Source organism: Larimichthys crocea, chromosome X, assembly GCF_000972845.2.
Source record: "Larimichthys crocea isolate SSNF chromosome X, L_crocea_2.0, whole genome shotgun sequence".
Lineage (NCBI taxonomy): Eukaryota > Metazoa > Chordata > Actinopteri > Sciaenidae > Larimichthys > Larimichthys crocea.
Genome location: NC_040020.1, coordinates 20698981 through 20724963, shown reverse-complemented (window position 1 = coordinate 20724963; position 25983 = coordinate 20698981). Strand labels below are relative to the sequence as shown.

Below are 25983 nucleotides of genomic sequence, written 5' to 3'. Positions count from 1 at the left end.
CTAGAACCACCATCTGTCTTCATTACGCTGGCTGCACTCGTCTATTGGCTGTGATAAATGGCTTCCTCTATACTGTTTTCCTTTCTGTTTCTTGCGCACACCTCCTCATTTTTTTCTATTCACTTTCATTTTTGTGAATACAACCCCGCTGCCTGTATGACCATCACAAGACAAGACATCCTTTGATCACCTTGCTGACAGATGGAATCAATGTAAATTCAGCATGCTTGGCCAAGTAGCATATTCTGAGGTTCATGTTACATATCCACAAAATATTTGCAGGGTCATGATGTCTGACGTGCTTGAAATTTCACACATGCAAAGGTGTTCCAAAATTCATGCAGCCGGTGGCAAAGCTCGAGAACACAAAACATACAGTATTTGCAAAATAGAAGAAAGTAGGTACATTGGGCACACGGGTTGTACATTACAAGATGTAGTTTGTTTATGGCTGTGCATTCTTGTTCAAAGATCATATATCTTTTGGTTCAAGTGCGGTCTCAGATTTTGGTTTTAGTCTTGGCTCTTACGTCTATGGATTTTAGTTTTTAAATGTAGGCCACACACATACTGCTGACAGCAATATTTCACTGGCTGGACTGACGTGGTTGATGAGGCATCTTGCAAATGTCAAGCATGTTTGACAAACGAGATGTTGCGCTTGCACTGCTCGGGCAGAGTTGGGGCTTTACTTCTCACACAAGTGTAACAACAAGGCGAAATATGTATTCCGACAGTTTGACTTGAGTCCATCTCAAATCTGACATGAGTTAATGCAGTCTGTGAATGAACGTCTATCCATGAAGCATGGCGGTGTTTAGAGCACTTTGGTCATTAGTGCTGTAGAAAACAGTATGACCTCAGAGCCACTTGCGCCTTGTAACTTGTAATTTCAGTCAATAGAACTTTAACAATTTAGCATAACTGCATAATTTAGAACAGAAACTGAAAATTAGCTTAATTAATAATTTTAATGAAAATACCTCTGATAATTATTGCAATAAAATAAAAGCATGATATAAATGGAAGTGTCATGTCTGCTGAAAAAGCCAACCTCTTCTAAAATAAGTCCACTTCCAAAGGGAAATGTGTTGTGAAACAGTTTCATTTGGTCAAATTGCCCGGTCCTGCCAGTGTGACACCCCTTCATCCCTCTGTGCCTCTGTATAGCAATGCTGTTTCCACTGACGAGCTATGCCATGGTCTTGTCAGGGCACTGAGACAACATGACATATCTGTGGCAGCTTACAAACACATACACAATTGTGTCACCACACTTATGTGCTGGTTAGACAGTCATGTTTGCCGTGGTAGCACTTCAACAGCTCCATGTCTGCTTCACTTACTGACACCGAGGGCATGAAGTGTATCTATGGTGCGCCCACACATGTCAGGTCACAATTGGAATTCTGTATGAATTAGTTGCTTTATGCACAGACAGCCTGGGTAAAAGATCCCACCCAGGCAAAGAAGAGAAGGAGAGCAGAGAGGAGGAGGAGGATGATGCAAAAGAAAGTTGCACCAGCAGATTTGTTTTAGGGCAACTTCTAGAGTTGGATGGGCGGATGGTCGTGGTGGGAAGGGTGGGGCTAGCTGGGAGAGAGGAGCAGTAATGACTGGCCCATTTGCTTTCATATTGTCTGGAAGAGCTGTCTTTCATGATTTATAGAGCTGGTCATGTTTTTTTCCAATGTGATGTCGACTATAATAAGACCAATCGATCGCATGATGTTTAGTACTTCCTTCTGTTCTACTTTATAAAGATGTATTTCTTGGCAACACTTAAAGCATTCAAATTGACTTTGGGAAAAGTGATAAATAAGTCCAGTCAGATTTTTAGTCATGTAGGGCATAAAATTGCATTGCAGTTAGTGATATTTTGGGCACCTCTGGTTCCTGAAGTAAATGGCCCATTCATTTTTTCCATACACAATGTTATGTGACTCATTGTTGAAGCTCTACTGCTCAGATCAGCCCGAAACTCTCCAGGTTAATTCTAAGTACACAACTGCATCTGAATATGTTCACTTGAAAAAAGTCAAAAAGGTACAAGCCTGTTTACATAAAAACTTCAAGGTAGAAGTTAACTATGACCCTCAAGGTGCATTTTGGTGAGAACCCAAGTCCCACATTTCTATGTCAAGTTACATTGAGGACATTATTAAAATAAAACATTTAAATGGGAATACACATCCGGATAGACAAACAGATTTGTCGTTTTAGTCTTCTGAAGGCAAAAAGAAGGTGCAGTTGCCTTTGACCTAGTACACCTCGACAACAGTGATGTATTTCTTCAAGTATTGTACAGGTGGGCAGCTCTAAATTGAATGTAAGTAATGATCAACAGTATGAGAAGAGTTTGTGCTTTTGACAGAACTACTTGGTGCAGAGTTTTCAGTGTGATATGAGCCCTGTAAATTACTTAGTACGGAATAAACTGGAGGTTTGAGTTTCCTGGTGTTCCAAATGTGTTCTTATACGTTAGGGTACAGAAGTTAGATGTGTTTGGGAGAGACTATTGAGGTTTCAGCAACTGGTTCTGAATTAACAAGAAATTCACAAACATCATGACACCTGCCATGAGACTTGTGGTTCTTTTTGGTGTTTCTCTTCATTTGAAGTAGCATGCATACAATGCATAAACAATCCCGCTCATCACTACTACTATCTTGTTGTGATAAACCAATCAGGTCTTTGTAATCATAATGCTGTGTACATTATCTTGTCCTAAAACAAAAGCTCAGGGAGCCCTGTCGATGTTTAAGATTCACGTATTGTTTAACGAATGCATCTTATTAGAGATCCAGAATATGACATAAAATGAACATAATATACATAACTATGTTTTCATTAGTGCACAATCACCTGATAGTAATAGACATTGCATTTGTGTTACCTTGGAATGATCGTTTGATATCTAAAGATGCCGGGGTCCACCATGTTGAACTGAGGCTGACTCTTGTTTCAGCATTTTTCTTATGTTTTGTGCATTTCGTACCATCATAGTTTTTCCTTCACCTTATGGATGGCGAGCCACTAAATGCTACACACTGGTCCTTTAAAACCTGTTCTACAGAAAGGGGAAATAATGGTACAGTAGCAGGAGATGGAGGAGAGATGGCAGATAAAAGAAGACAATGAGACAAGGGGAAAAGAGGGAATAGGTGAAGATAGCGCTGATAGGAAAGGCAGAGCGATAAGGTTTTAGTGTGGACATGGCCTAAAAAAAAAGCACAGTGAGTAGAATGGGGGACAGAAAGTGGAGTGGTGGAGTGCAGAAGAGATGTATAATGATCAATTGTCCACAGCCTGAAGCAGTCTGCAAACCCCTCTAATCCTGAAAAGACTCTCCCTTCCTTTTAATGATGCTGAGGGACAGCGAAGAAGAAAGAAAGGCCGTCAAACTCCGCATGGCTGGGTTTCATGGTTTTTGGAGGATTTTCCTGTCTCTCTTATGTTAGAACGAGTTGTAATACAGTTCACAGACTTTATGTGTTCAGGCCCTTCAGTGGTTTCCGTTTCTTTATGTGGTGACAACTTTTGTCAGTGGGTGTTACAGTGAGAACATATTAAACTCTATACATACTCAGCATTATATCCAGAAAAGGCATAACTTTCCAGCCATCATGGAGAGATCACAGAGGCTTAGATCAGCCACAGTAGGGCAGCTGGAGAATCAAGGCCATGCATGACAGTATTACAAAAAGAACAAAGGCTCATCTAAAGCTCACTGTTTCCTCACTGCTGTATTTCAGTCAGTCAAAAGAGACGAGTGAGTCAGAGCCTGTTCAACATTTCAACACATCATCTGCAGTGGTATTTCTTTATCTTCTTTGATGAAAATGTGGTTGCTTATTTCAAAAAGAGAGAACTGACACTATAGAAACTTTAGATATCAAATTGTAACATTACAGAATCACAATACATATTGAATCTCCACCTTAAGAATCAATGTAATACTGAATTTCATCAGCAGAGCCTTGCAGATTCAAGTCCACAGCTTATGTACACAGTGAAATGTTTTCGACTGTGGGGACTTAATGACCCATAACTTAAAGGTGCCTCACAGAGTTTTCTTGTACATCCAGTGTTTTTTTGGGTGTATCCCCGAGGTCTAATAAGTGTGAGTACACTTCCTTCCTTCAACATTTTCAGAGCAAATCTTTTCAATATTTTACTTTGTGATTTGTTTACATCCATGTTTACTTGCAAGCAGCTGCTTGTGTTGGTGCATTGCCACATTTGTTGCTGCCACAACTGTCTATCAGCAGAATAGTGAAAAAAGAATGGAAGGAATTATGACGGTGATTCCAATATAGGAAATAAATTTTTTCTAAAATACACTCTCAGGATGTCCTGATGTGTGTCTTATTGACCGATCAGTAACTTAGGCCAAAAAAGTCACTCTGGATGCACAGATCTGCTCGTAAAAATGTTGCTCCATAGCACTCCTAGTGGCTAAAAGCTCTACAGGGTATCTTTAAAGTGCATCATGTCTACTTTTGTTTCCACTAAATTTTCCTCAACATAAATTCCAGCACCTCTCAAGAGGTGATCAGTGTTAAGCTCTCAGAGGGATAGAGCAGCTCATTTGCAAAACAATAATGCAGAGGTGTGTTAAAATAAACACTCCCAGAAGGGGTGTTTCATTATAGAGGAGATATTCTGATTCAACAGGGATTTTCATTTGTCAGCATAAAGTAGATTATTTGCATAGAGGTGGAGAATACAATAATAATTTGATGACATTTTAGTTATTGTGAAACATTTCTAGAACAAAAAAGTAGCGGGGGTGTGTTGACCTTTGCTGTGTGTTTTTTTTTTTTTTAAATGGCATATATCACAAGCAGCACATTCAAGATCAGGGATAAGAAGCTCTAGGTGGGGCGTTGTTTAGCTCAGTCAGTAGAGCAGCCGCCCCATGTATAAAGGTTCAGTCCTTGCCGCAGTGGCCCAGGGTTTGAATCTGACCTTTGGCTGTTTGCTGCATGTCATCCCCCCTATCTCTCCCCACATTCCTGTCACTCTTTAGCTGCATCTATACAACAAAGCTTAAAAAAGGCCAAAAAATATCTTTAAAAGTAGATGTAAAGTACATCTTAAGTTTCTGTTTCTGCAGTAACCACACGATGCTGTCATCTTTTCTTTTGCATGTCTTTGTACTCACTAAAACCTCTTTCTAAAAGTTTCTAAAATCTGTTGTTTTTTATTCATCAACATTACAATGTGTTCCCAAGCGTTTGAAACTTCCCTTCCTCAAACAAATTAATGAAGTACAGAAAAGCCTTTTTGAAATCCTTTAGAGGGGGATTAGATAAATTCAGAAGATGCCTTATCATACTACAGGATTATGAGCCACATCATCGAGCCAGATCTCTCAGGTGAGCCTGGCAGTATATAGATGAGGAGAACCGACATCAAAAAAGGATCTTTTGCAGATCCCACATTACTCACATTAAAATACAAAGGATCAGCATTAAATTGTTCATTTATTCCAGTGAGTTGCTGCTGGAATAAAACAAACAAAAAAAAAAACATACAGAGACTTTGAGCATCAGCACTACACAAGGAGACTTGTCATTTAATTCAATATTTCCCAGATGGGCGTTTGATTACCCTCATGGAAAAGGTAATGAAATCTGCCTCTCATCATCTGATCTTCCTAACAAGCAGTGGCCATCTGCCAGTGAAAAAAATACTTTTTTATATCAGGGTTAAGTGTGATTATATTTAAAGATGGACAGCTAGGCAGAAATCATGTTAGAAAATGAGTCCATTAAAAGGCCACCGCTGGTCAGGTCATTGATACAGATATCCCACACTGCCTTGAGACAGAGAAACCATGAGAGGCGAGGCAGGCCATTAGAGGGAGAAGGGGGGACAGGGGAGCCATTAGGTGAAGACTGAAGGGGTGAAGGGGGACACTAATGATCTATACAGACAGCTGTCCTACTAATTAGTGCAGAGTGAGAGGAGCAGGTCCTCACATTCACTAGCAATCAGGGCTTAAATGAAGGACTGTAGAGTCGACTGACGGTGGGAGAGAATTTGGAGTGAAGGATGCTGGGCAGCAGCTGATAGTTGTGACATGAAGACTTTCTATTCTGCGCTAATGAGAACGGGGCCATGAAGACTGATGTCACAATCTGCTGAATGCATAATTGGAAGACCTGACTCTTTAATTGAAGCCACTTTAAGACAAAATAAAGGCTTAATAATTAGTAGACTGTGCGACCTGATCATTTTAACTGCTGTTAAAAAGAACAAGGAGCCCTCTGCACATTTGTTGTATCGATAGTAATTGTGTTTACAGCAATAAAAACAGCACATCAAGCTCACTGACAAACAGCTCATTACAATTCATTAGTCATGCTTTTCAGGGCCGAGGCTACTTCTCAATTCTTTCTCATGTCTTATTGAAGAGCAGAAAACAAAAAGAAAACAGGATGAAACTGTGACCAATATTCACTCTACGGCGTTGCTGTATGCATACAGTAAACTGACACAATGTCACAAACGCTTGTATGTCACTGCAGCAAGGACACCAATACCCAATAGCAGTGAACACTTGCTGCAGCAAACGGGAGCACTTTGCAGAAAAATAGAATTGTGTTGAGTGTTCAAAAGAGTAGGCAAACATCATTCAACGGCTTAGATAAATGCTAAGGAGCAATTTTCTAGTTCTGCAAGGTTCAGGCAGAGGGTAAAAGAAAGTGAGCCACAGATAAGTAACCATTAAAAAATGGTTCACCAAAAAACTCCTTTCAAGCCTGGTCACACCAAAAATGACACAGCAAAATTCACCCACATGTCCTCGTGACTTTCAGTGGTAGCTGTGGGTGTTGACCCGGCCACTAAAGTGCTCGCCAATCGGCAAACATGCAGGCAACAGTCAGTCGAAGCTAAAGCTATCAAAGCTAGCAGGCATGCTCACAAAAGAAGAAGAAGAGAAAAGGAGTGAACTAGCACCCCTCCAGCTACCAGTCCACCTTCCATATTTTGGTCCATGCTGGACCCCCCCCAGCAAGCTAGTCGCTGACCAGATGCCAAGTTCACTCGGTTTATTGAAAAAAAGAATTTATACCATCGACAACTGTCAGAGCATGTAGTCTATGGTTTGAAGTTTGTATGTGCAGCAGGCACTTCATCATACTTTCTACAATAACATACATGAGGAAGATCTAAAAATACAGGACATGAACATTCATCCAAATATTTAACAGATGACTCTGTGGTTAATGTACAGACATGACCACCAGATGTTTTGAATACTGGTCAAAGGATGCTGCATTACACAGTGAAATATAACATATACAGTATATTATATATTATAATTATTAGTTATGATGATCTGGAGAAAAACATTTTGTTACTGCATTTCTTTCAGTTTTGCTTTGATGTTGAAAGTTCAATATACCATTATATGACTAATATGCTATTCATAATTCTTCTCAAAGGAAGGCTGTACTAAATCTGTGTGAATTAAGAAATACAAAAAGAATTTTCATTGGCTGTTCTTCAGGGGACTGGACAATTTTAACGGGAACTTGAAGGCACAGCACAGAAGAAAAGAGCTTTTGAATGTAATATCACAGCTAAGCCTGGCTGGAGAACAGAAACATGCAGACCATAGTCTCCGGTTAAACAGTGTATAGAGGAAGAGGCAGGGAGCAGGCAGCGAAGTGACTCAGATGACTTGCAAAAGGCACAAAAATGCCTGCAGGGATGGGCGGTCTGTCATCCAGGACGCTCTGCTCCTCCACAGTTGAGATTTAGAAAGTCAGATTGTGATTGGTTCCGCCCCCAATTTGCACCATTGTCCTTCAAGCTGCCAAAGCACCAGTGCCCACTCTCCACTCAACTGGAAGCTTGTTGGATTGGCTCGGACGTGCAGTCACAGCCAACACACTTTTTAGACATCACTGGAGTTAAAAACATAGCTAAATTAATGGTGGGCGGTGTATTTTTAATCTTGTTCGCTGAGTCACATCCTGGCCTCCTGTGTTGTCCCCTCCTGCTCTGCATCCGCTCCGGAAGGTTCAAGCCAACACATGCTCTCACATATAATAAGGTCTTCAACACATGCACATAGAGACACAGTGTCACAATGTAATAATAGTAGTGTCACATTCGCTGTTAGTGTCTGAGCACAGGGGACAGTGAGGCTTGTTGATTGTAGACACAGAGAGGTGAGTCACAGTGGACACAGCAGCAGCATGGCTAAGAGCAGTTTATTATACAGCTGCATGGGACAAACAGGTACATGCACCAACCCACTTCACTGACACGCTGCTCTTACTCCATACTAGTTCCCTAATCTCTTTTAGCATCTTTCAGCTCAAGGTTTTGGTTTTCTGATCTACAGAAAATCCATTGCTTTGTTGCCTTGTGTGTCTGGACGTGTGAACAGGCAAGTGCTGTTTAACATGTTTTCTAGACCAACTTAAAAAGCTGATTGAACGTGTATGTCAGCTTGGTGAGGTGAGACTATGTAAGGGGAAGAATGTACAAATGAAAAATTGAAACACAAAAAAAAAAAATACAGAACTTTTGCTCATTACTACATTACTCAATCTGCTATAAGCAAATCTTAGCTAATACTCATAATTCCTAATTTCAGTGAAAAATCACATATAGTGTGTCCTTTTCCTACAGTCAGTGTTAGCATGCCTCTTATCCCGGCTCTCTTGCATCTCGTCATGGGGCAATCACAACACCCGCCATGATGCCTGGTCCAGCTGATCAGACTGGGTGGATCATCTCTTAAAAAAGGTCCACTGGTCTTTAATTCAAGCAGCCATTCTACATGCACCGTTGCCATGAACTTTTGAACACACATTTTCATTTATACTTTCTTTCCTGCTTGTGTCACACTTGCAAATGTTAGTCATGTCCGGTGTGCTGTCTCATCTCTCATGACTCGTCAGAGCATTCGGACATGCAGACGGTGGCGACAGGTGGTCCTGGTGACACGACTTCAGACACAAAATTCTAAATACTGGCTGGTGATTATACCGTACTGTATAATGTTAATGCCAAACTGAGACTACAGTGCCTCGTACAATACTCAGATGTGTAATCGTTGGAGGTCTGTGCATTTACCTTGATAATGTGTATTTTACACATCTAGGATGGAGGATCTATCCCTTTAAAGTCATCTCAAAGCCATTTCCGTCCCTTCATCAAAGCAGGATGAAGAACCTCTGCTTTTACTGAACACAGCTCAAAGCAAATGAAAGCACACATCACTTAAAAAAGAATGAGAGATTAAGTCTCTCATCCTGGGAGCAATGATCAATGAAACACATTACTGCTTCGCTCGTATGAGGACCCGCTCGCCAAACCCCTGACTTAAAGCATGCACCTCTACTCCGTTACATTAAGAACAATAACTACTCTGCATCACCCTGACATCACCATAATCTGGAGTTAATCTCCATCTAATCGTCAACATAAGATGGTTTGAGGTCTCCAAGCTGTCGTTCAGTGGGACATATACAAGATGATCATCAGCAGTCAGAGAGCTGATCAATAAGCTCCCTCTCTCTGTGACCCACAAGGATTTGGCAGCAGTGACCTGTAGCCTTCCTCATAATCATCATTGTTTATAGATGTATTGGAGGGATGTCCATAAGTCTTCCAGTGGACTAATGGTTTTCTCTGTGGCTCTTATTGGACTGAGTGCATGAGGAGAGGCGAGGGGAGATCATTAAGATGGTTTCCGCAACACGTTATTCACTCTGCAGCTTCCCGCACACACTGGTTGTCAACAGGACTCAAATGGGATTCGACTGATTTGGCAGCTGTGAGGGGTCCTCCGGGGGATTAATGTAGTGGGCGGAGTGGTGTTGGTTAATAAGTTGTTAGTGTGGAGAGGAAGCACTGATGGCTCTATAACCACCAAAGCCAGGAAAGGATCAACTTGTTTTTACGGAATCAGCCAAGGTCAGTTTTTTCTTTGCCAAACGGAAATTAGAATGTGTGAAAATGATCCATGTCTACTTGCCAATCTTTGTTTTCACCCTTTGAATTTAGTTTAATTTGATGACAGTGTGAGCTCTCATGTGACCAAACCACATTTTTCTCTACTGCAGCCCACACATGAGCTGCGCAAGACCACGCATTATTATCCTCACATGATTCGGGTTGTTGTCATTATGCTCACATGATTCTCTTCCACCTTCTGTAGAGACTTCAACCAATGATCGTTCTCACTTGCGAATACAGGCATGGGAAATTCTTCTGTTGTTGTGAAACTGTTACAACTCAACAAAAAGATAACACCCTTTACAGCACATAGAGGATGAAGTATAATATCCCTTTAAAAAATATAATAATAGATGCAATTATTGCTACAGAATCTATGGAGAAGTAGTTAAAATAATGCAGTTTTTGTAGTATTACACTTTACAATTACAAGCAGCCATTACACAGTCTGTCTTCCTCCCTTTATGCCGCATTTTCAGCTACACACAGTTAATCACTGGATCCACTGTCCAAGCTGGAGGGTCAATACACACTTTGCCTGTTGTCAGTGTGTCACTGAGTGTTCAGGGCAGTTTCACAAACTCTACTAAACAGGAGTTGCCCCTAGTCACATGGTTGCGTCACTGCTGGAATTTCCCTTGCTGGTTCAACATTCAAATCTTTTCTGTGCAGAATGTGAAAATGCAATTTCTTCTTCAGAAGAGAAAAATCACAAAAATAAATCAACTGATCTTCATACAAAACAAGTGACTCTTCTGGCAGTTCAGTCAAGGCTTGTGAACGCTGTCTGATAACACTGTTCCATCCACACATACAAACTACAAAATAAAAGCTGAAGCATTCTGTGCAGATACTTTATTTAATCTAATTCTGTGGAGTCATTCAATTGAAGATAAATATTTGTACATTAATTTATCAGGAATTATCAGTTTGCCTACATCAAGCCATCCGTTCATGATGATGTGTTTAGTGGCATTGTGCAACTATTTTGTGTTTACATTTTCGGATTGTAACTTTAGTGGACAGCTTAAAATGCTCTGAAGAGTGTGTTAACAGTAGCAAAACAAATAAAGTCAGCAGGTGGAAAGTCTACAAAACATAGATACTCATTATCAGAAAAACAACTTCATAGCCACTTTACAAAGCAGCATCAAGCGGTATTCCAGACAAAATCAATGCAGATAGGTAGAGTTATCTTCATTTTTTGTCACTTGTAAGGCTAAAAATCCTAAATGCTGCCAGTTTCAAATGCATCCACCCAGAAATCTGATTAAATATGAACATCACCATTCTTTTTCTCCTTTCTACATTTGGTGGGAGACAAAAAGACCAAAGCACAGAGCAAAATCTGTCATCTTGCTGCTGTTATGGAAATAATATGCAGATGATGTTACTTATGTGAGTGGCATAACTCTGAAAACATTTGGCATATCAGCTGCCCCACTGACTCATGTTCATTATGTTGTTACTGAGGGATAGTGAAAAGGGTGCCTGACAAAAATGTTACATTAGCAAAGCTTTAAAAGTGCATTGCATCATTGCAGACCACACTTTGATTGTACACGTCCCTTATTGTACGGTTTGGTGTTTCTAGGATGATAAAGAAAAAACGTTGTAGCTAATCAGTAGCATAGTGTTTGAGCTGCAGCTTACTGATACATAATGCAGAGACAGTTGGTGGAGTGGACAGCAGTGGTTCACAGGCTGCAGCCAGGCAGGAGAGCTAGACACAGTGAGAGCAATGGACGACACCACAATGATACAAACTGAAGGAGAAATGACAGTTATGCTGGCCAGAGATGAGGTGTAAACCTGTTTGGCAGTTGCAACATATCCAGCAACCGCGTGCCTGTCGACAAGACAAGCATGCCAAGTTTCATCCCAATAACCACCAAATATCTGGCAAGCCAAGCCAGATTCCCAAAGATAAACCAGAGGACTGAAAGAGAAAGAGTGACATGCAGAGAGAAAATGAAAGAAAACAAGTGAAGTTTGAAACAGAGAGGAGGCATGTCGGAAAACAGAGAGAAACTGAAAGCCAAGTAAGGTATCTCAATAAGGTCTAGTTTCTTCAGACGTCTGTGTGAAGAAAAAGCCGTCCTCAGTTGAATCCAGTCTGGGCTCTAATATGAAAACAATACAACCACACTCGATAAAAGCACAGACAGTGGAGAAAAGACCATCTTTAAATGAAGCTCAAAAACAAAGACGGCTATTGATGCTGAGGAGTATACACACTGAAGGGATTGCACAACAGAAAAAGTCTGAGAGAGGCTGGAAAAGCTGAGAGTTTGTAAGTGAGGTAAGGACACTGAGATACATCTGAAAATATCCAACATGGATGTAAGTCAGAGCACGTCGAAATCACAGGATCAACACTCCAAAGATGGAATGAATGAGTAGACGTGTGTTGGTTTGTGCTGTTGTCCACAAACTACTATGGAGGAGTTTGATCTGGTCTTCACACAAGAACCACATGTTGCCATCATAGCCTTCATGTTTCTGGTTCCCACCTGCTGGCCAGAACTGCAACAGACTTTAATTATGAATCGAATGGTTGTTTGGTCAAAAAAAATGTCACAAAGGGGTGATAGCGTCTTGTTTTGTCCACAAATCAAAGACACACAACCCATCTAATGGCCAAAGAGGACTAAAGAAACCAGTAAATATTCACATGAGAAAGAAAAACATAACTCCAAACACTAAATATATTTTACTAATCAATCAATCGACTGAGCAGCATGAGTCACATGATCATTCATTTCTTGCAAACGCAAATGCAACCACATACACAGCCTCAGTACTTCTAAGAAGGAATAAGATGCCCATTACCGGTTCATCAATAAGACACTGGATACATTATCAGGCAAAACGACACCAGACTGGAAAGCTGAGCCACGACGAGACAATAAACTGAAAAACAATTATATCTGAATGTGTTCCGAAAAGGAAAAATCTAAATATGTAGAACCTGAGCATGCAATGCTTTGTTTAGGTTTTGTGACAGAGTGTGTATGTGTGTCCACAAATACACACAAATACTGTACACAGACACACACACACGGCAGCCATCAGGTGTCACTTTCACTTAAGCTCTTCATCTGCTATCATACCATCATAATGCTACGAACAGAAAACAAACAAAGAGAACCCAATTGAACTGATGGAAAGAGCTGACTCAGACTGTCACTGGTTATAGCTTCTTAAATTTTAAATCTTAAACCTTTTTTTCTTTTCTTTTTTTTTTCCTTTTTAAAATGGAGGCTCCGAAACCCGGCCGCAGTTTTGGTTCGTCCTGCATGCGACTTCAAACCCCACCGGGAGCATTTCAGAAGCAAGCGCCATTTTCCCAGTGTATGTTCTTCTAAATATGCTTCTACATGTGTAAATATGCTACGTAGTTTCGCTTTTGTCTGTTTTTACGACCGGCAGTTTGCACAGGGTATTTTATTTTGAAAATCCACCTGATGTCTGGCTTCCGCCTGCTCAAGGTTCTCTGTGTAGATTGACGCGTGCTGCTTGCGTCAAGTGTCAAAAATAGAACAGTATTCAATGCGTAGCTGAGCGTAGAGACGCTTCTGGGACGCTTCAAAAAAGATTCAAGTTATGCAGTTTGCAATACATGTAACAGAGAAAAAACATCGGCATTGGCCAAGTTGTTATTTTAAACATCGGTATCGGCCCAGAATTTTACAATCAGTGCATCCCTACTGTTAACAATGATGCTCAACAATGAACTTGTTTTCTGCATCACGTCTTCTACATGCATGCACCATTTCCATTGTGTATGGGTATGCAATTTGGAAGCCAAAGGTATACTAACAGAGAGGAAGTAAAGATGCATAGAATGCACATATACATTTAGGTTTGTTATAATGAAAATGTGAAGCACTGCAAACAGATCAGGTGTTAATATGCTGACTGCAATCAACAATTCCAGATAACACGTCATCCGTGTCACGCTGTGATTTGCACCAACAAAAGTGTACAAATGAACCATTCGAGCTTCTGGTGCTATGTAGATGATCTGACTGTGGTTGACTGAGCTAACATTGCCACTGGTTGCTCAACAATATGTTGGATCAACTGTATCTACTATCTCTCAGCTCTGAGCAAACAAGAGGCTTCATCACGTCTTTTCTTCTTGTAATACAGAACAAACACACACAGGCACACACGCACGCACGCACGCGCGCGCGCACACACACACACACACACCAAATCCACAAGCAAAGAAGACTGATACTAACACAAAGAGGTAAAGTAAGGACAGACACATGACAGCTTTGATGGACAGAAGTATCTCTCTGTGATGAAAAAGAGAGAGAGATTAAAAGTAAGAGAAAGTGAGTGAGCAGCAGCCAGGACCGTGTTCGCCTTTCTCTGTTTTCTGGACATGAGGGTTAATGTAAGAGTACAGAAGCAAACAGGGAAACGGATCTGTGACAGCCAGCTGGCACAACTAAACTCTCTGGACAGCTCAACAGTAACGGACACCACTCTCAGATACCAACACCACAGGCAGCACACAGGAATGTGACAAATCGGATTTTAGATTCCCTCGTTCGTCTGGTGTTTACCAGCTCTACCCATTCGAAATGAACTCATTATAAGACTTCTCGTCGAGGTGACAAAGTAGGTAAATAGCTGCTGTGTAATTGATTGCTTTGTCAACAGTTTATGTAAGGTGTGTTGGCGAAACGCTGCTCTGTGGTGTTGGTGCTGCAGAGCTGTGAATCCTCAGGCTGAAAGAAAGAAACAAAAAAACAGCTTTCTCACCCTCCCACTCCTCCTCCTGCACTCCTACCACCATTTGCAGCTGACCTCCAGGGTCAACCGAGCCCAAGCCTACATTCTTTTAGCTACTCTCTCCTAGGACATCTCTTCTTCCACCTCCTCTTACCTCGTGTTTTACTTCAGTACTATCTCACCGAACATGTTGCCTAAAAGAATCCCCATCCTCCCCAACCTGTCCCTCAGAGGCCGCGTTCAGACAGACAGCTGAAATTGAATTTCTTTTTACATATCTGAGGCCAAACAGACATTTTCTTACAAAGTCTCAACAGACCATAAAAAAAAAGAGACATGATCAAATCCAATCCTATTGGACCGGATTTAAAAGCATATTTTGCACATGGTTTGAAATGCAATTCAAATCCAATATCTGCAGATGTAACTCAGCCCAGCCGCTCAGATCAGATTTCAAGTGTTTGCTTATTTTTGTCCATCGCTCCCTGCAGGACACGTCTTTGACATGGGAAGCAAGACTGTTGATTGATACATAACTGAGCAGATCTCTTCTGTTTTAATGTGTTTGTGGAAGATAGCTGCTGTCTTTTATTTAATCTATACATATGTGTTGTGCTTTACTCTGCTTTTAGGAGTCCGCTTATTTAAGGTATGTAGCCCAACAATGCTTCTTACAACCGCCACTGCTTTTTTCATTTATAGATTTAAAGATCTTTTCTTTTTCTAGACTTTCAGTCGCCTCATGTCATCAGGGTCCTGTCTTAACGCAGAGGGAGTGTTTTAAGGGGTGTTTTAGTAGTTGTAGGGGGAGGGGAGGGCGGCGGGGTCTGCCATAGCCATCTGCTCCAGCACAGAGGCTCCAATGCTGGGAGGCTGCTCGAGGAGGACAACAGACTGAGGCACCTCTGCAAAAACACGAGAGATAACTGCCACTGCTGGCAATAACACGAATGCATGTACACACAACCGCCGAACTGAAAAGACCACATGATGCATCTGTTTAAAAAAACAAAAAAAATCACTATGAATCACTGTCAAGAGCATGTGGGTGTTCTGTTGACACAGTGCATAAAGGAAGTGTATTAGAGCTGACACAGCGAGGTGTCTAAAATTAACCACATCCGCATCTTACACATTCAAATGAGCACAAAATGTAAACAGTGAATTACCATGCCTGTTACCATGACAGCGTGACTGGCTTTTCATTCTCACATGCATCAAGGCTACGGTTAAGTACATGTAGTCATGTAGAGTAAAATGTTTTGTCACACAGTGAACGAACTCGTTCAGCAGCAGCTTTACGGAGTTTTCATCCGCACAAGAAAGGTGTTTGATGCTTTTGAACCTATCACAGAGTAGAAACTCAAGTTTTCTTTCACTGAAAGAGTGATAATGATTTATAAGAACTGCATACTGAACAGTTCCTCCTGCTGCAGCTTCATATTCAAAGCATTTAACTGGCGAAACATGAGTTGACTTTTATTATGAAATAGTCACAGATTGAAATATTGCAGGCAGTGATAGAACAAGACGGCTCAGCCACAGTGAGCTGGTAGATGAAGAGCTACAGGCAACAGGCTGCTCACCGTCAGGTACCCAACTCCTTTCACTTTCACTGTTCACACTCATGCCGGATGTGGCATGAAAACCAGTTGCTCACAGAATGATAATTAAAACAATACAAATAGTTTGTTTTGCTGCCTCCAGAATTCTGGGAGCTGTAGTAAGCACATTTAATAAAATCATCTGTAACCAGGTGTCACTGAGTCGACCAGGACTGAAATCAGCCATCTTGCCACTTTAAAGTAACACCCCAAAAAACCTGTCTGACAGAGCACTAGGAGGGCTGACCCACATCAGTAAGGTTCACAGAACTGGCAAAAAGCTGAAAGGCAGTCTGGATCCTCAGTACAGTCTGCCAAAATCTATAAACCGATCTTTGAAAATAACATGAATATTGCTTAATGGATGCCAAAATCAATCAGTAATAATATGATATATAATAATAATAACAATAATAATAATAATAATAATAATAATAATAATAATAATAATAATAAGACTCAAAGTGGTCAAGTTTTTGAGTGCCTACAATTCATTTTATTTCTTTTCTAAGTATTTTATGGGGTTAGGGTTATTTGTTTCAACTGTGTACCAACACACAGTGGTGTGAATTCGCCGGAGGGAGGCTGGTTCATGTGAACGCACTCACCCTGGGTTGCCAGTTTTCGTATTGCTTCTGCAGGTTGGCCCCGATGGTCTCCAAGGCCTTCTGAGGACTCATCGACAAAGGATCTGGCGAGAAAAAACAAGAGTGTAAACACGCTGCGATCACACACACATAGCACACAACAGCTCCAATCTGGAGCTGACAAACCGACCGTAATTAGATTATTCACTGCAAACATTTACATTGCTGTCAGTCTCATCCAACATAATGATCGTCACGATAATCCAAACATGAAGACTAACGTTATTTAACATTCAGGCAAAAGATACTTCTGTGCCGTGATTACACAGGCGAGTTATGGTTTATGATTTTGGCATCAAAGAAAACTCTTCTTGCTAAATCAAAAGCAGGGTTTGGGAAAACAGCAGCAGCCCCTCAGGTTGAAATATGGATGAAGGTGAATCAATATGGCATGAAGAATAGCAGAATATAGATTGAGGACAGATCAAATTGTGCTCAGCAGAGAGAGAAGAATGTATTGGCAAGTCTGCGGGACATACTGATATCCTTTATGCTGAGAATAAAAGCACTGGCCTCCTGATGAGGCTTACTTAAAATGCAACATCACAACAACAACTAAAAGATTTGATGTTTGATGAGGAAAATTATAACTCCTTGTTTACTTTATTTCCCTAGAGGAAACTTTAACTTGTGAGCCATTTTAAACCACTTTAAAATGCAAACTAATGACTTTTTATTGAGGAACTTTATTGAGGAATTAGAATCGTGGTAAAAGGCCTGTGCCTACATACATACCGATCCCCTTACAGCTTTTCACAACTTTCTGTTATGACGAAGGTGCCAGTATATAAAGGACGTTTCACACATAACCCTGAAAAGCACATGTAAGGCCTGCAGCATGTGTCAGAACTTAAACACCATGCATCACCTCTGCCTTTACCTCTTAATATTCCCAAACACCATCTTAAAAACAGGTCTGAACAATGTCTAAACAGTGATGTCCTCAGAAGCCGCCCCAAAAAGTTGCAGAAACTTTAAGACCTGCGTTGACTCTTTAATGTGCTTTCCACACTCCTGAAAGCAAAGCAGTCTCAGGGGAGCCAAACAATGGTTTTGAGGTTTCCATCCAACAGGGATGGTTCTTTTGTTTTTGTTCTGTGTCACGTCCTGTGATTCTGATGGGGGCAGACTTCTTCATCCACAGTTGACAGGAGTCTTATGAATTGTGCTCTCATGGGAATGACAGAGAACGTCCCTAAATGCTGCGAAGTAAAAGCTAAATTTTTGCCATCAAAGTTAAAGTTGACACTAGTTTTGAATGGCTTAGCACTCTTTCATAACCCTACATCTGTTATTTACAGGTTTTTGGCATAATCACAATACGTTTTAACTAGACAGGCCTTATGTAAGAGTTATTTTCAGGATAAGGTGAACTCCTATGGCTGATATCAAACTGAACTGTCAGCTCATTAGAGTAGATTCAAAGGTCTGGACCCAGACAAGACCTACATAGAAATGCCACCACACTGAATGTAAAGACTGCAGTATCTCACGACTCTATGACGTTCCATCTGCTACATGGTTTTGTTTCTCCATACCTCTTCATACCCCACCAGGAGCGTTTCAGTCCTTTTTCTGCTCAATTTTGTCGATTTGCCATTTCTTTCCTGGATTTTGTGCTAAAAAAAATAAGCTACGTATTTAAATGTTACGTTTTAATTATATTGTTTATATATGATCAGGATTCTGCACAGGTTGACACACAGAAATCTAACGGTGGCATGATGAAAGGTTGGGGGATCACAAGTTTATGGATGGAGCAAAACAAAAACAGTGACTATTCATTCAATTTTGTCATTCCTACTGTATATGAGGTCTTTCTCATTTCTATCTGGGTTTTTTTTGTAACTACAGTAAGTATAATATGGCCACAGCGTCAGTGAGTTAGCTTCAGGCTACACATTGATATGTTTGCAACTTTGCATCATGGTCAGTCATGCAGATTTCTGGTTGAACAGTAACCATAGATAGAACAGATAACAATCCCTGCATTACTTCTAATAATGTGGAAACCATCTAAATGTGATGATTATTAGACAAGAATATAAGAATACAAATACAGGAAGGATTTCTGTGATCGACATCAGAGACACAATCACACGAGTCAGCATGTCTTTGATATCTGTATGTTCAGATTTGAATTATGAGTCCATTGGATTGCTATTTTTGACTCTGTCTGTGTATAGTGGGTTTGTGGCAGACAGCATAGTTTTATAGATCATATTTAGGAAGAACCAACTTTATTATATCCTACATGTTTTACTGCGTTAAAGCACTTGTCCACTTTGCTTTCCTGTTTGAGTGTCTGTGTGGACTCACCTATCCAGCACTCCAGTCTGGCACAGGGAGAGGTCTTCACCACATCGGGAGGGTCCACTCCCACGTTGAGACACAACACCAGCGCTACACTCACAGTCTTCATCTGGGGAAAAGACACAGAACTCTACATTATTTTCACATCACTCATAAGTGCTCAAATCAGAACAGACTAGTGGATTTATTCGCTCGCACACACACACTAAATCTTTCAAAGTGAGCACACATGCATGTATTCAGGTCCTCTCTGGGAGATTTCCAGTAAACCACATTTTGCTGCTGCTGGCCACTGAGCGCTCAAGGTTAAGTGCCTCGCCTGGGGGAAACTCAACAGTAGTTACTGAGACAGGAGTTATTCTCTCTCTCATGTCTTACACTGAAGCTAATGTCACCACATCATGGAAGTCTCAAAGGTTTGTCACTGTCAGATCAAGCAAAGGCACGTCCTTCAATAAATAAATGTCAAAATGGGAGTCTACAATCATTACAACAGACTGAAACCACACAAGGCAATGAGCCATGACACAGAGGACCACTGGGGCAAGAAGTGAGCGGAAGAGAAACAGGCCATCTGAAATAGAGCAACCATTGATCCATGGGTTATGTGGCAAGTCCTGACACACACTGGCTTCATCAGGCAACACAGGTGTCCGACAGTGCAAATAACACATTGCAGAAACAGTGGGCCATTATTCCATCTCTACTGTGAACACCTCAAACACTTTTCTTTGCACATCACAGCACATGCAAGCCTTTGTGCCACTTTTTGCCCAACATAACAATGTTTCAAAGAGTTAATGCGCTTAATGGGAGATGGAAACCATTTTTTCCCAATTCCCTTTTTTACATACCCACTTTGACAGTCTCCTCATCGCTCCCATGGTTCTATAATACATCATAATCGCTCCACACAGATATGATGTAACCCTCAACACATGAATACTTGAAATAAACAGAAATGCTGTGTACCATCATGTCTGTAGTGTTTTTCACTGTTTGAGGTTCAACTGGTGATCTTTATTCTGTCACCTTGTTGTCCCTACTTCTTCTAGAGTCATATGGTTTTCTTCCTGGACGCACTACTCATTCCAATTACTAATAATCGAGCAATGGCAGTAGACAGAAACAAGCATTCATCGGCTGATTTACTCACAAATGTTGAATACATCTGGATGGAAAGTCAGCTTCTGGCACAATGAGCTGACCTGAGTGCCAGTTAAGACATACTGCTCAGTTGCCTTAAGTCTTAGCTAACCTAAACCTCAGACCATGTTCAGAGAAAACTCCTTGTAGATAACTTTGTAATGTGAACAGCATATTCCTTCTGTTTACCTGGTAATCATTACAGTAGATAGAATAATTGCAGATTGTAGTAAAAATCCTGTCCCAGAGCATTATAAACAGCTGTGCAGTAATAATGATAATCAAGTACAACTGGACTTCCTCGGTTGTACTTCATGTCTCTAAACACTCGCTAATCCTTGCTAAGTAGGAGTAGATAAGAGGGTGTTGAGTTAAACATCCCCGATACATTGCCTTTCTGTCAAAATCCCAACAGAATGCTTGTCCTGTTTAAAACAAGTATACAGATACTTGAGAATAAAATAATCAATTCAAACTTGGTTTTCTTCTCCCAAGATAGAGATCATTTCAGAAGTGGACAGCTGATGCCAAGTACACCAGGCAATTACTGACTGAAGAGAAACATTGTAGTTTTTAATATGTGACGATGAAAGACTGCTAGTACTGCGTCTCCTCACAGTCACCAGGCTCAGTCTTTGCACAAAGAAAACAATTATGACCTTCATTAAAACACATACAGTAGATGGATATTCTTCCCATTGTCAAATCATTGTTTTCATCATTTCATGGATACTCATGAATATATTCTTTGAACAGCACAAAATGTACATTGGTGACAACATAGCTGGTTTCGTAAGTGGACATGAATCCTGATTAAAAGCAAGAAATGTTTTTTTTAAAGAGTATAGTGAAGTAGGGAAGTATTCTTTAGGTTTGGTTAATAGGTTCAACACATTATGGAGAGTCACTGGATTAGTGGTCGATAACTTTCTCATCTCAGCCACTGATACTGGCCATCGACTCGGCAGGAGAACTGTTTGTTAAAGGCACTGCTCGACCTGAGCTGACCGGTCACTGTGTCATCGTCGTGTCACTTTGTGAATCAAAGTCTGATGGCATTTACTCTGGGACAGATGGCGTTTGAACTTCACAGGGCCTTGTATGTCCACCTGGCTCCAATTAGCCACAGGTCAGCTTTATGCACGGTTCCCAACAGGGCTCATTTCTTTCTTGCAGCTCCTTGGTTACAGTTCGGAAATCAGGTCAAATCAAGCAACCTGCTAAAATATATTATTTTGATGATTGTCTGTCTCTGTAAAAACTAGTAGACAGACCACTGCTATCCCTAAAGCCACACTGCTGAGTTAAAAATTCTAGATGTTACATTCACTGTCCATAAGTTAAAGCTATCTCAATGATGGGATACAGAAATGACAATACACATATATAGTGAGAGCTATACCCATCTGATAGTTTGTACACGTGCCGCATTGTCAGGTAGGTCAATGCAACCATGTCAATTGACCTTTAGCAAGTGCTGTAGTGTTAGACACTGTATCTGTGTGTAATGTAGTCCTATGGAGCTCATGTTGTGAGTATACAGTGGCTTACATGATCCCATACCTGAGCAGGTTAGGAGGGCTGTGTTGTGAAGGTAATTAAGCCCTCCCGGCTTTCCCACCTACAGAGTAAAAGGTCAGTGTGCTAGTGGGACTCGGCAGGACAAGATTCTGCATCACATCACTTCCTTCGCTCATTTTCACCTGACCTCCACGACCCTCGCCCTTTTTCAGCCTGTAAGGTATACATCCCTATGAATGGACACTGATGCACATGTTTTCTGCTTGGGTACACAACTATATCTCCACAAGTGTGACTGTAAAAAATGAAACCTGTGTTCTCTCCTCTAGATAGATCTCTATCACAGAATTTACCGTGCTTACAAATCTTAGAGTGTACAGCCATGCTAGTGCCTCTGTAATAATGTTAACATAATGTTTACCATGTTCAGCATCATAGCTTAGCATGTTAGCATGCAATATTTGCAAATCAGTAGCACAATACTGGCCAAATCAAAAATCTGTCCTGATGATGACAGGGGATGAATCATCATGTTTAGGATCTCCAAAGTTATTACAATTCAGCTTGAGAGCAAAAATGAATTTCTGCAATACATCCAGTACATATTTTAAAACCAGACCAAAGTGGTGGACCAGGAGGATGACAAGCACATTGTCATCTGTGGAGCGTTGAGGTGGTTTGGCAATGAAGCCCCTCTGGAAATATTTGGATGTAACATCTTGTCTGAATCTTGGCTGTATCTATCTATCCATCATGACTTTCAGTGGGTATAGCAAAACACACAGCTACGGTTTGCTAGCCAACTACATGTTAGATTAGAATACCACACACCACTAATTATCTCAAATTAAAGGACGAGTTCCCGCTCAAAACAGATCTACACTGCACAAAAAAGACAGAGCTGAAGTGAAGGACATATACAAGTTCAAACCTTATGTGCATGACACACCCTGGTGTTATTGCTTTGTGCAACCCAGAGTTCTACATCTGTCACTGTGTAATCCATCAGCAGACATTTGCTATCAAAGTTGTGGATTTTTCCAATGTAGTGACTCACATCGTGAGGATTGTTCACTCCATATTGGCAAAATGTTCAAACCTTTACTAGACAAAGTTGAGCACTGACTGATTGCTGTCGTGTGTGACTTATTCTTGTATGCTGGTGTCTGTTAGCTGAGTCACAGCTAAGTATCCCTGAGATCCGCTCGTTTTTGAAGTCATGTATGGAGCAGCACAAAGATCATAAATGAATTCATGATTTTAAACTAAATGAGCTCAACTCTGGACGGTAAGGTAAAGACAAGACAAGGTTATGAAATGAGAAGATCAAATGAGAGATTATATTGTTCACTTTTACTCACTTTTATACATTTGCTGAATTGTTTTATATTCTATTGTTAGATTCATCTTTATTTAATTTATTTATCTGTTAGCTTGGTTATGGAGCTAGGCTGTGTGTGTGTGTAATTATGTATGTGACAAAAAACTTGATTTGATTTGATGCTAATTCTGTGCCCATTAAGTGGCAGGGGAATTTGTCAGGCTTTTTCAGGACACGCATGACATTGGACAACGTCAAATTCATCACTAACCCTGTTTCTTCTCATTGACATTGTATCTGTCAAGTTGTAGGATGCATTTTCATAACCAAATGAAGGAGACATGGAAATAATTGAAGTGCAAAGTGACATTGAAATGCAAGTGAGAGCAAAAGGATTGCAACTTTTGAAACAGCAGATTTCCTCTCCTCTGCTTCTGTGCACTGAAGGTCAAAGCCTCCTTTGGCTCCACTTGTCTCTGTGAGATTGCCTTTTCACAAATGAAAATGATCGAAACAGCACAAAACCCACCTGGCGGACAAGCAACGTACTGATTGTGTGAGACCAGGTGTCTTTTTCTATACAGCACTGACAGATGGTGTGTGGTCACAGCCATCGCACTGACTGTGGAGAGGATTTTCAGCATAGGCCTTAAATGCTTTTTTATTTTCCTTTTGTTGTCATGTGGCATTATGCTGCTTTCTTTACCTTGTTACATTACATTGCATTTCATGTACTGTATTCACTCAGCCTTCTAGGCTAGTTTTGGGAAGAGGTGAGGGTCTTTCAGTCCATACAGACCCTTCATAAATCATACAAAGGTCATATTCAGGTTCAAATGTTTTGGTTGTAAAAAAAAACACATTAAAATAATATCCATCCAATATTTGTGGAGGTGCTAGAGAAGAATCATTGGCTCCAAAGTCAATTGGTCAATCTTCGGGGGTCTACGAATGTATACAAAACAGTGTCTATCCTGTGGTAGTTTAGTCTGAACAAACCAACTGAAAAAGCTTAGAAGTGTTTGAAGAGGAATAAAACACCCACCGTTCTGACTTCACCCTTCAAAACATCCAAGAAGAGCTGATCACTAATAAATAAAAACACATAATATTCTAATATTAGAATCTTCCAAATTAGCACTATGAAGATATCACAATAAGACAGACATGCCTGGGGAAAGCCAGACGATGCATCAAATACAAACTTGTCTGTTGCCAATTTGTGGATCTGTACTCCAATGATAGTTCAAGAGGCGTTTCATGAACACTCGAAAGCAGCTAAAAGCCTCCCTAGTCACCAGATCTAAAACTCAGTGAGGTTTCATGGGACACACTGCAAAGATTTTCACTTCTTTCATCCTTCAAAGAACTGGAGGCTTTCCTTCAAGAATGATCTAATGTCCCCTGACACACCGCTCAGGACCTCAGTGACAGAAAATTCAATGAAGGCTCGAGCTGTCTGGAAGGTAAAGGGTGGCCCTGCTGCTTATTAAACACCTCTACTGTATGAGGCGTTTCCCATTACCTCGACCAAACTTCTGCATTGCCTCCTCTCACTCTGCTAAGAAAGGTGCCATGCAGTTAGATCCTGTGTTGACAAAATGAACAAGTTTCAAGTTATTTTATTCCATGTTGGCTCAAAACAGAAGTGTGATCTTAAACAATACACAAGCATAGTGTCTTTTACATAAACACCGAAATGGTGTAAATATCTGATTTAACTGTTAATGTGCATGTAAGTGTGCAACATATCTACAACAATGTCCTGGGAAAAGACATTTAGAGCTAAAAGACAGACAGATAACACACTGGGAGGAAACACAGCAGGTTTGCCCTTCAAAATACAACAGCTGAAATGACAGCCTGCTTTGGAGACGTATTATTGCATAAAGTCCAGAGAGACGGAGAAGATGTAACTGTCATGGAGGGGAAAATGTCAAAGAAAACTGTTGACTCTCTTGAGGAGATGTTAAACTATCATTTTATTTTCTTAAGTCAACAAGGACCAACATTTGTTTTTTTTATTTTTTTGGCCTTTTATGCCTTTAATGATAGTACAGCTGAAGATAGACAGGAAGCAGGGGGCAGAGGGAATGCCACGCAGTAAATGGCCGTCCGATGCAGGATTCGAACCGGGGCCAGCTGCAGCGAGGACTGAAGCCTCTACACACGGGGCAGCCACTTAACCCACTACGCTACTGGCCGCCCCCCAACATTTGTTTTTACTCAAACGCCACAGAGGTTACCAAGTAGTAGTCAAACATAGCACCTGCAGTCATGTCATTACAGTGGAATCACCTTAGTGTTGATCATGATTCCAATTAAGTGGTTCAAGATGGCGGGATAAATAACTTCCTAATATAAATCTGATGAAATTGTTTGTTTTCTCTCCACTGTCCAGTGCCGGTCATTTCTAATACACTCATATTCATAAAAAAGAAATACAGATGAATGTGGGCCGTTGTTATTCTGTTCCAGGTCATCATTGTGGCTGCCTACGAGGAGAAATGCCGGTGAATCTGTTGGGCAGGAAATAACAATCTGCCCTGGAGGAAATGGTATGACCCTAAACCTTTGTTCATGTGGTAGACCTCATTAATATGAAATAAAGATTAATGAAAGCAGACAGGAGTGGAGTGGACTATATTAACTGCCTATGCACCACTGAAAACTGAGAAAGAAACATTCAAGAGCT

At 40.7% G+C, this 25983-nt stretch overlaps 1 protein-coding gene across 6 annotated transcripts in view; it reads right to left on the bottom strand.

Moving 5' to 3' along the window:
* Positions 1-25983, bottom strand: part of rptor (regulatory associated protein of MTOR, complex 1) — a 199637-nt gene that overhangs the window by 124718 nt on the left and 48936 nt on the right. For all 6 annotated transcript variants that reach the window (XM_027283102.1, XM_027283101.1, XM_019273899.2 and 3 more), the window contains 2 exons: positions 19307-19409; positions 16949-17031 (listed from right to left, as the gene is read on the bottom strand). In XM_027283102.1, coding sequence (XP_027138903.1) covers positions 16949-17031; positions 19307-19409 — 186 coding nt within the window. The remainder of the gene's footprint in view (positions 1-16948; positions 17032-19306; positions 19410-25983) is intronic.